The sequence below is a fragment of the Puccinia triticina genome, chromosome 18A (assembly GCF_026914185.1).
Source record: "Puccinia triticina chromosome 18A, complete sequence".
NCBI lineage: Eukaryota > Fungi > Basidiomycota > Pucciniomycetes > Pucciniales > Pucciniaceae > Puccinia > Puccinia triticina.
The window spans coordinates 1,248,216-1,259,998 of NC_070575.1; the positions used below are offsets into that span (position 1 = coordinate 1,248,216).

The 11,783-nt window shown below is 45.9% G+C and overlaps 1 protein-coding gene across 1 annotated transcript; it reads left to right on the forward strand.

Annotated features, from left to right (window-relative positions):
* Window positions 1-6,352: 6,352 nt before the first annotated feature.
* Window positions 6,353-6,852, forward strand: PtA15_18A161 (uncharacterized protein; the record flags this gene model as incomplete). The annotated part of the gene is made up of 5 exons (XM_053164673.1): window positions 6,353-6,376; window positions 6,445-6,460; window positions 6,546-6,577; window positions 6,666-6,738; window positions 6,818-6,852. 5 exons carry the CDS (start codon window positions 6,353-6,355, stop codon window positions 6,850-6,852), a joined length of 180 nt encoding a protein of 59 aa, XP_053028659.1.
* Between the last annotated feature and the right edge of the window lie 4,931 nt (window positions 6,853-11,783).

Genomic DNA, 11,783 nt, shown 5'->3' on the forward strand with positions numbered 1-11,783 from the left:
CAACCTCATCATTGGTTGAACATGGGGATCTTCATGAAATAAATACATTGTCCTCTCCAGATGATCCCTAATGAAACATTTGATCAACAGATATTTGTGCATAAATTGGGCTTCAGTGATTGTTGCCATAGGGTAAAAAGTTATACAAGATTTATGGTTAAATCCAGCATGAAATCAGTCCCCCGGTCTGATGGAATTATAATATGGTACTCTTTGGGAAGTGCCACGGATTCCTCCCTGGTGCTGGAAGATGACGAGAACATCAGAATCCTCATTGACGAGCTGGATTTGGAATCAGATGAAGAACCATCAACGCAAGAGCGCACCAGACGCAGGCCTAACAAAGACCGAGATTGATTCAAATTCCATGACCAGCAGACCGATTTGGACCGCCAAATGGATACTGAGTTAGACCGTCAATTGGATGAAGATTTGGATCGCCAACGGGCCAAAGAATCAGATTCTTTGGATGAAGACTCAGATTAGATTCAATTTATTTATTTCATTCTTTTCATTGCAATGAAACCAGCTCCTAACCAAGTATCTGAGCCACTGAGAGAAGAGAACAACTTGTGATGCACATTTGATGCAGCCTTTACATGTTTTTCCAAGTGAGATGAGCAGGAAAAGAGATAACATCACAGATCAATATGATTTCATTTTTTTTGGGTTGGATCAGATCACCAATGAGTGTGATAGGGGGAAAAATAAGTCAGGAGTAAACAGTCGTTTTTTTCATGATTGGGATGGCAAGTAAAATTATCACCAAGCCGGGTTGATATCATCCCTGCCCATGGCCAAAGGGGACAAAACGGGTGGATCAAAGAGATGTGAAGCCGATCAATCCGAAGCCGATTGATTGGAGAGATGCAGTGAGGGATGCTTGGCCGACTCAGAGGGGGTGTGAAACGCATCGCGAGAGCTGAAAGGAACACTGTTGTCTTTGCATGCGTGTTCTTGAGGAGAGATCTTTCCCAATCAATCTGGAGTATTGAAAGTCTCAGACCTCGCTTGGTCCTGAGTCTCGCCAGTTTCCAATTGATTCACAGACCGTCCTCAAGAGTGAAATTTGGCGCTTGTTTGATTTGTGACTCATCCTGCTCGTTGTTGGTAGCCATTGTGGTTGGGTATGGTGGACTTTGACATGCGGAGGGGGATATCAGCTAATCTGTCTTAATCCTGCCTGTTCTGCATATTCATTTTGATTTTAGTCTGAGGACTAGTGAGGTCTAGATCTATACCCCACTAGCTCCCAACGGAGCTCCGGGTCAAGTTGATCCCAAGTTAATCCGAGCCGATGCGGATGCGGGGGTGGACTAAGTGCCCTAATCCGGGCTAACTTAGCGCCTGGTGCGGATGGTCTAAGCTCCACCCAAATGAGTCACCCCCCGGACCACCACCCGAACTCCGAACTCCGACCTCCCGCATGGGGAGGGACTTTGATAAGTTAGGGGCCTTGCATACTAAAATACTTTTCTCGCGTGAGCCGATTCCAAGGTTTGGCTGGGAGCAGCCTTGTTTGCATCACCACACTCTCAACACTCAACATAATCTTTCTAGTTTTTGATACATCATAGTTCTACATGTTCTGGATTTTTCAGTATTTTTTTAGTGCAAAATCTTGATTGTTTCTACTGGAAATAAATTATTGAAGTTCATGATTTCAAACTTGGATTTGGCTTGCGCATCATATGACAAGGACCGTGCGCAGTCATACTACTTCTTGTTGTGAAGTTTCAAATGTGAAGGGGTGAGAGTACAGCAATAAAAAAATACTGAAAAATCAAGAAGATGGTAAGCTGTCAGATAAGCAAAAAAAGAAAAAATTCTGATGAGTGGCATAGAAGCCAGGAGAGAAAGAGTGGCCTCTATATCACGCTTGGCTCACGCAAGCTTTGTGTTTTAGTTCATAAGCCTCTCTGGTGAGACTGGGCTGCCGCCCAGACCCGCTCACCACAAGTGGCTTAGTTAAGCTTGCCCTGGTGGGAGGCTCGCTGTGGCTGGCGGCAAAGCCACCCCACCCGTTGTAAGACTCAAAAGTGGTTGTGAAACCCTTCTGCTGAATGGAGAAGGGGATGGTGGAGGTGCAAACTCTGCCCTTCTATACTATCAGATAACAAGACCCACCAAGCTAAGCTTGGCAAGTTTTAATCAAGTGATAGGTCTGGTCTAGTTCCAGATGAAGTTGTTCGACAACATTTATGTGAGAGTTGAGAGTGAGTTCAGTAGTTATTTGCAAATATGAGGGGTGTGGTGAGGTATAGATGTGATGGTAAGTGTGAAGGTGGTATGTAAATAACTGGGGAATACTGAGCTGAGGGAAAAACAACTGGGGGGAGAGAGCTCCTTATATAGACAAATGTGAGGGATTTTAGCTACAAGGGGGACCCTGGATGAGGGATTTTAGCTGGTGGGCTGCGTACAAGTGGTGTCAGAAGATACTAAATACAGGCAAAAAGTGGGGTGAGAAATGAAAGATGATGTCATACTAATGCAAGGAGTGCATAAACGAAGCGGGGAAATGTCAAATACAGGGGTACTTCATGCAAGGGGTGCATGAGTGGTGTCAGACTAATGCAAGGAGTGCAGAAATGGGGTCAGAAGACTGCATGCAGCTGCAAGAGGTGCATAAATGAGGCGGGGACATGTCAAATACAGAGGAAATGGGGTTGGTCCCCTGCATATGCAGTGGAGATAAGAGGGATAGAAAAGAGTATGTGTTTGGCTGGGGCTGAGTATGTGTATACCTGGGAAAGATGACTTGAGGGGTGTGACAGGTTGATGACTGGGGTTGGCCGTGCCCATGAGGGTCCAAGAGGGTGTAACTTCCAATCCTGCGGGGTTCCAGTGACGCTTCCAGTGGTGACTAGGGGTAAAATTGGCCGTAGAATCCATTTATGAGGTCTATTTGGTGGTATCTTGAGGCCTAGGGTGAGTAAATATATGTATGAGAAAAAACTTTTGATTTTTCACTTTTCCGTCTACCACACCGTATTCAGGACGTCTGGACTGAATTAAAAAAAATGGAGAACCAGTTTGATTGGTTTTAAAAAAAAATTATTGCACCCATGGTGCAGGGAGGCACTCCCCGTGGTGTAGGGAGGGACTTGTGCACACAGTCAAAATTTTGTCTGAGGAAGAAATCAAAAATGGCTGGAGCAATAATAATAATCCTCAGTCATCCTCCCCCTCAGCTCCTGCGGACCTGCCCCAGAACCAAATGATACTTCTGGACCTCTGAAGTCCCTTTGGGTCCGGATGGAGCCCCCCCGCTTAGTTAGGCAAAGAGTGGGTGGGCAGCCAAATGTTCCTGATCCTGAAGATCTGGATGTTAATGTCATGGATCCAGAAACTTTGACATCTTTGGCTGCCAGGGTGAGATCTGAATCCATGGTGAAACTGAGATTCAGGCCCCTGGGCCTCCGAACGGGCCCTCAGCCGCTCAAACTTAACAAATTCCCTCGCTGTTGCGGGCGTGTGACTCGCAAAGCAAGCCTCCGACAGCCCTCGGCAGGAGGGACTTATACCGTACCTCCCCTTTCTGGCGCACGGAGAATGCAATTTTCACCCCACTTGTCACTTTTCCCCTTTTACCTCTCTCATTCCATGATAAACTTTTTTTTTCTCCATATCAGCTCAACATGCTACTGCTGAGGCTTCTACTTTTTTCTTTATGTACTGATACATGTATGTCCTGAGAAATTAGACAAGACAAATAAACCTCAAGACCGTTACTGTCAGCCTTAGAGATACATTAAGTATCCAAAAGACTGCAATAACTTAGTAAATAATAATAATTATTAAATGATTATTGCAGAATCAGATTCTTCATCATAAATTAAGGGGGTTCACCCACTCAAAGTACCCCCTTATTCCTATTCCTTCATGTAATAATTGTATAAATAACAATTGGCCCCAGAAAGCGCCCAAAAATAGTATTACATACAAAAATTAGTAAAATAAACAAAGTACATAAAAATAAACTGTTGTACATTAAAGAGTAATATTACTCGTGTAAAAATACCCCGTGAAAATATTATGTAGACTTCTACTGAAGCTCTTTCACATGACAATTGGTTATAAACATGTCATGTGACAGAGTCAGGGAAATTAGTCTATTATAATACAAATAACAGGATACTCCCATAGGGAGAAAAGGACTTAGTGGTTGCGCCCACTGAAGTCCCCTCTATAAATAGAGGTCTATTTGGCCCTCAGGAAAAGATCCCCCAGACCATTCACCGCCAATAAACCGTAAGTTTGCTGTGAATATTCTCCTCTGCTACTACTGTAGCTCCTTTTCCCTTTAAAACCATCCCCAGCACACAAAATTCATTGGATTAAACCCTTTAAATATACAAAATCCCTTATTAGCATATTTAAAACTTTATCCTTATAAGGAGTTGCCGTAAGACCACCGCCTCTGTCAAGCAGCCAATCAGTTTAAGCACTTACCACCTACTTTTACACCAAATTAATTCCCTGTAATTAATAATTACATATTATTAATTACATAATTAATCCTTACTCTGTTACAGAGTGTAAAAACCCTTGTAGTGTCTATATTTGCCATGTAACAAGCTTGGTAATTTAAATTACCAGTGTTTAAATCAGCACAGTTATAGTGCTAGGGCCCAAAACCCTTATTTTGACGGGTTTTTGCCCTAAGCTTCATAAACAGAGCTATCAGTTACCGACTCTATAGCCCAACTTTGCAGAAAGTAATTATGAAATGAGAGCATGGACTCTCTGGTCAATACATAGCCTGTTTGACACCCAGCTAGCTTGAGGATGAGCGGGATTGACCGTTCATCAAGGGGACTCAACACTCTCAATGACCGGTATGTTCTGGTCATTGAGAGGATAAAGCCCTCTCGATGAATGGCACAGTACTGGTCATTGAGAGGGTTGCATCCTCCCAATTACCCGTCAATACCGGTCATCAGAAGTGTCAAGTCCCCTCGATGACCGGCACAGACCGGTCATCAAGAGGGTTGTATACTCTTGATGAACGGAACATACTGGTCATCGAGAGGTTGTACATATCCCTTTGATGATGGCCGGTCTTTACCAGTCATCAAGAGGGCTATATGGTCTTGATGGCGGATCTGTGACAGCGATTGAGGGCTCAGAGGCTGGACTTCAAGTCAAAAAAAAAAACATGTATATTTGATTGAGCACGGATCTCTTCTGTTACTTGACTTCAGTAAATTCCAAGGTTTGGTCAACTTTGAAAATTTATTTCTATTTGAAGGAGTCGTGTAAAATACACCACAGGTGCACTAAAAGGTTCCAAGGTGGTCTTGAGAACGAAATTGGTTGGATAGTGGTTTTTGGGACCAAATTGGTCTGAATTTGGTTTGGGAACCCATTTGGTTACCAATTTTGTTCCCAAAACCATTTTGTGAGAGAATGGCCACCGTCCTCCAAGAGATTTGGTTTTCAGAACCAATCTCGCAACTTTTTCCCAAATGTTGTGGGATTGGTTCTGGAAACCAAAATGGTTGGTTTAAAGGTCATCAAAACCAAAAAGGTTAGCAGAGCAGTTCCCAGAAATATTTTTTGGAACCATCCTTCAGTACATGGGCAGGCAGTCTGACAACTGCAAACGTGGCTAGCTGGGGACTGTGGGCCGCGCAGAGACTGTCCAACCGGCCACTTGGAAGGATCCCCCAGTTGCAGCCATTCCGAAAAAGCTTGGCTTCTTTGGAAGGAATTTCCGCATTTGCCAATGTATGTGCATCCAACATCAAGGTTGGACACATGATATCCTGACCTGCAAGCGCAGTCGCTTGCAGGATCCCACCAATCAAGCCGTTTGGTAGCAAAAAAAAAACACGCCGGCCGCTGGGACCAGCACCTTCCAACCTCACAACCATGATTGGAATGCCATCCAGGGCAGAATCAGCCAAATCACTCAATTCTGAACTCAGAATTAGGAAAAAATGAAAGGAACAAGATGATTGAGGGCATCTGGCTGCTGTATATGCACCCTGCATATAAGAATGAGGTGGGCATGAATATACATATGTCCAACCTTGCCAGTGATTATTGGCAAATCCAATACAAAGTTTGGGTGGAAATTCCTTCCAACAAAGCCAAGCTTTTTCGGAATGGCTGTAGCTTTCATCTTGATCACTTCATGACCTTTGTCCCTCTTCTCCACCCACTCCATACCGGGCATTGCCCATCGCACATCTTTCTTCTCTTCCCCCTCTTTGCTTGCCCAGATTGTTTGTCCCTAGCTGCCTATTCTTTCGTCGAGATTGCTGAGCTCAGTGTACACCGTTTCTTGACTTGATCTGCTACCTCGCAGTGGGACGTTTACTCCGCTTTCAGCAAGATCAGCCCGATGTTCTCCATTGCTGCTGCATTTGTAAGTCTAGCACTGAATACACTCAAAGCCTGTCTTAAAGACTGAACAATTCCTTAAAATTCCATCAGATGAACGTTGACACTGGTTAGTTCTGTCAACCGCAGTTATCGCTGTTACTGAAGTGCAAGTTCTGACAGCTTTTCTTTCATGGACGTCTGGACGATCATAGATACTCAATGGGCCTACATGGAAGGCTTCCAAGTGAGTTCCCTCAACTGCCACTCTTTCACGAGCCAAGGCTAGGCCACTGACCAGAGACGGAATTTTCTCCTCGCAGAACTACTTCTAGGCAAAGAAGGATTACCTGAAAACCCAAGTTGGGAATCCAGAGGGCGCTGATCTCCCCAACAAGGAATGCTACGGTCAGTCAGATTTTCGTTGTCTTATTATTCATTGTCACTGTTTCTGATGCTGCTACCTGGAACACATAGACCCTGGAAGCCTGCCAAGATCTCCAGAACGTCAACGTACTTTAAGTTGTTGTTAGTTGACCCCGTGGCTGCCTCATGCAACCACGCCATTCTACACCCAGGTGGCCAAGGACATTGCATCGGTTTCCAGCCAGCCTGCCGCCGCCGGGCTGACCATTTTGGGGCCGTTGGCCCGCTGCCTGTCTGCTTGGAGGGTGGCCAGTCGGCGTGGTACCAGCAGTAGTTTTCTATGTACATAGTTTATGTATTTAAGTGCATAGGTTAATGGCAATGCAAGGATTCTTGAAATTCTTCAAATCAAATTGCTTTGCGCAAATTTTTCCTGGAACCAAAGATGGTATGAGAATTTTTTAACAGCCAAAATATGGTTATTGAAAGCATTTGGGTCACCAATGTTGGTTATCCAAATGGATTGGCCAACAAAAATTGTTTTAGGAACCATTTGGCTGACCAATCTTGATTTTTCAAACCAAATTGCCAACCAAAATAGTTTCTGCAACCTTTTGGTCAACCAATTTGGGTTTTCCAAACTTTTTGGCCAACCAAATTGGTTTTCAACGCTTATCAGCCAACCAAATTGGTTTTCAACGCTTATCAGCCAACCAAATTGGTTTTGATAACCATTTGAAGTGGTTTCAAGAATATTTCTTTGACCAAATCAGTTTTTGAGATATTTTCAGAACCACCTGAGGTGGTTCTGAGAATATTTTAAAAATATCTGAAAATGGTTAGTCCAACTCGTTCCTCAGGACGTCCAGGACTGAGTGTATTGGAAATATTTTGAAAACCATTCAAAATTAAATTGGTTTTCAAAATATTTTTTTGCACCCGTGGTGACTAAGATTGTATCAGATGACAGGCAAGAAGCAAGGCTCTGCGCCAAGCAAATAATTAAGGTTTAATGTTATGAATGCAAGAAACTGTGATGGTTTGAAAAGACCGCCCAGCCAAATGGAGTTTCTAGGCTCTGCAAAAGGGGGTGATAGCGCGCAAGTCCCTCCTGCCAAGGGCTATCAGAGGCTTGCTTCGCAAGACCAGACGCCCGCAGCAGCGAGGGATTGTGTTAAGTTTGTCAGCCGCTAGGCTCAGCCTCTATCCTCCTCTACCAGCCCCTCACCAGCAAGTTTTTGACAGTTGCTGCACAGTGTTGGAGTACAACCGGAAGAAACAGGAAGATTCAAGATTACATAAACTACAAGAGCATAATCATGTATGTAGAACCATAAACTAGTTAGTGATAGTCGAGCTTAGTCATCCGGTTAGGGCTAGAATCATGTACTTAGTCTGGCAGATCCCGCGCCCCGGCCCCAATCTCTTTCCTCACCGAGATTGGAGACCGGAATCCGCGAGTGCTGATAGCTAACCCGTGATGGGACTGTTCCGCCCAGGTTAGTATGCTTTTCCCTTATCTTATGCAATTATGACCAAGATTGGAGACCAGAATCCGCGAGTGCCGATAGCTAACCCGTGACAGGACTGTTCCGCCCAGCTTCCCATTCACTGTCAGATTGCAGTGTCTTATAGGTTAAAAGCCGGCTTTCAGTGCACCACATCGATACCCCGGGTCCCAAATTGGACGTTTGATGAACTGGATAGAGAAGAGAAAAGATAGATTTAAAAAGATTGAGCAAGATCAGAAAAACAAAAAACGAGAAGAAGAAATCAAAGATCGAAAATCAGAGATACTGAACCAACCCCAACCATCCACATTCACCTACTTTACCGTTCCCTCGACACCATCCTCATCCTCCTCATCAAACCAAGCAATGGAAGCCCCAATGGACCACGACCTCACCCCGGCCAAGGCCAGAAAACTTTTTGACGACCTCCGTCAAGAAATTGCGACCCTGAAGATCAATCAACATCAGGCTCAGCCCTTCCATCCCGCTCCTTATCATCGCCCACGCACCTGTCAAGAGATGATTATGGAAAACTTTGTCAAGGATCCCCTCAAAGTCCATAACCAACTTAACCCCCGGAAGCCAATCCTTGTCTACGAGGGGACCAACTTCCCGGTCTGGGAAGCAGCTCTTGACAGGACCATCCTTCATGTCCTGGTACAACAAGAAGCTTTCACCAACAAACCGGAGAACTTCAACGCCCTCACTGTTGACAAGGCCTCCACCATAACAAGTCTCATCCGCAATACAATTGTCAATACTCTGGGCGACATTGTTGATTTGTCTAAGCTTTCAAACCCAAAAGAAGTTTTTGAACTTCTGAAGTCAAAATGCTCCAGATCGGACCGTCGCCGGAAGATCAAACTGCTAGGGGAAGTCATCTCACTTGTCAAAGACCCTGCGTCCGCCACTGATGCTACCCTCTTGGTGTGGGCCCGGCTCAAATCAGAACTGGCCCAGCTCAAACTCACGTGGGACAAAGCGCTTGGAATCCTACTCCAAGCATATTTCAAGCCCCCAGTGGGGGTGGACCCAATGGCCTTTGAGTTCACAGTCAGCCAACAGTTGAACAAGAAGGACGCTCCTGCTTTTGACAACATGTCGACTATCCTCCAGTTTGCGGCCAACAAGCTTTGAAACAAAGCAACTGGGCCTCACCCGTCATTGGCGCTGCCCTTGTCCGACCCAATGGCAATGGATTTAGACCGTATCCAAGCTTTACAAACTCAGGCAAGGTATGTTGCCCCCCAACGTTGCAACACTCAACAACCTACACGGACCTTACCTCAGCTGTCAATAGACAAAGCCGTTCACTTCAAAGGCAAAGTCCAGTCCAACTCCCTCCTCCGGAAACACGGTGTCCATTGCCTGTACTGTGGGGACAATGGCCACTGGTACCCCGACTGCACCCATTTTTGGCGGGACGTGGCCACTGGGAAGATCAGTCCTTTGGACGCCGATTTCAACGTGAAGGATTCGAAATACCGACCTCCACCGCAACCTGAAGGCTCCAGAAACCGCCTACAACAAGTGAATATCCGGACGTCAGTGATGGTGTCCTGATTGACTCGGGCGCATCTGCACACGTAAGCAGCGACTCCTCCCTGTTCAAAGTCAACAAGAAGCTGACAAGACCCCACATGTTTTATCTGGCCGTCTCAGATATGAATGTTACTGTGTCCAAAATTGGCAGTGTGACAATCCCAACACCAAAGGGTCCGCTGATAATTAAGGATGTCTACCACTGCCCAGGTGTTGATGGAATCATCCTGTTGACCGGTCAACTTCTTGCAGATGGTTGGAAGCTAGTCTATGATGACACTCAAGCCACTTTATTTGATCCTTGTAATACTAGTTATGACACCGTCTTTCATAACTACTGCTGGTCGATCAAGACCAGCGCCATATTGCAATCAAAGAAAGTGACTGAAAGTCCCTCTTTTGAATCTTCCACTTGGCACGTTCGACTGGGCCACGTCTCCGATCAGGTGGTCAAGAACTTTCTCCAAATCAATTACCCGGAGGAGAAAATCGCCTGAAAGAGCTTCTTCTGTGAGCAGTGCACCCAATCGAAAAGCATGGATAAAAAGTCTCTTGGGATGGAGACGCAAATCCCCAGAGATGCCCCCCTTGATTTCTGTGTCTCAGACGTTATTGGACCCTTCAATCTAGACATCAATGGCTGCCAATATTTGGTGACACTCCGTGATCATGCTAGCACCTACACGTTCTGCGCACCAATGGCCAACAGAAGCAAGGTTCCAGTAAAGATCATGGCGTGGATCAAACACCTGAAAACGGCCCTGGGGAAAGCTCCGCCGTACCTTTGATGCGACAACGCGCTTGAATACACCAAAAGCCTCAAGCCACAACTCGAGGCCATTGGGACAACCCTTGCCCCAGTTTCACCGTACTCCCCATCTCAGAACAGCGAGGCAGAGCAATTCAACCGCACCCTTGGTGACATGGCATGGACAATGCTCCATGCAAGTGGACTGTCAAGCATCTGGTGGAGTTTTGCATACTCCACGGCGGCACATCTCCACAACCGCCTGCCCACACTGCCAGAATAATTGGCTGGGTTGAGTTTATCCCAGTTAAACTAGGATGAACTCAACCAATTTAAACTTGGTTCATCTCAACTGATGAAATATAAATCCAAGGTAACCCCCTTGGTTTTATATTTCATTGGATGAGATCAACCCATTTTAAATCGGTTGAGTGCATCCCAGTTAAACTGGGATGAATTCATCCCAGCCAAATATGCTGGCAGTGCCAACATACGCACTGGTCAGAAGTCCCCCCTTGAGCTCCTCTACAATGTCAAGACAATCCCAGAGACGCTCTACCCATTTGGTGCGCGCGCCATCATCCACGTTCCCAAGGAAAGACGGAAGAAGCTGGATGAACAGGCCCGTGAAGGTCAGTTACTTGGATACCCTACGTTCAGGTCCGGTTGGTTGTTCTGGGTTCCTGAAGAACGCAGGATTGTTCACTCGTTGGCGGCAAAATTTCCCGATTTTCAAGTCCTCCCGGTGCAGAAACCTGCCGGCAAACCAGCTCCAGACCTAGTCCCTCCTCCAGAACCAGAGACAGAAACTCAAGTTGACCTTATTCTCAAGCAAATCATGCTCCGGCTCGGCGAGGAGAAGACCACTGAGATTGCTGAAGAAGAACGCCGCCAAATGGGCCTACCAACAGTGGGTCAGCTACGCTAACATAGCTGTTAGCGTAGCGTAGCGCAGCGCAAATGCGCTATTTTTTAGCGTAGCGTTAGCGCAATTGCGCGCATCTGCGCTAACGCTACGCGCAAAGGATGCAAAGCTATTTTAGCTTTTAGCGTAGCGTTAGCGCAGATGCGCGCAATTGCGCTGACGCTAAGCACGCAATGCGCAAAAGAGCGTGCGCTATGCTGCGCTAAAGTGTTTTTTGCAGCAAAAAAGTGCCTTTTTTCCGCTAGAAGCGCCTTAGCACAACGTAGCGTAGCGTAGCGGCTGTAGCGCAGCGCCAACGCTAAACAAAAATTGGTATGCTGTTAGCGCCGCTGAAAATTAGTGAAGCGTAGCAGCGCTAACA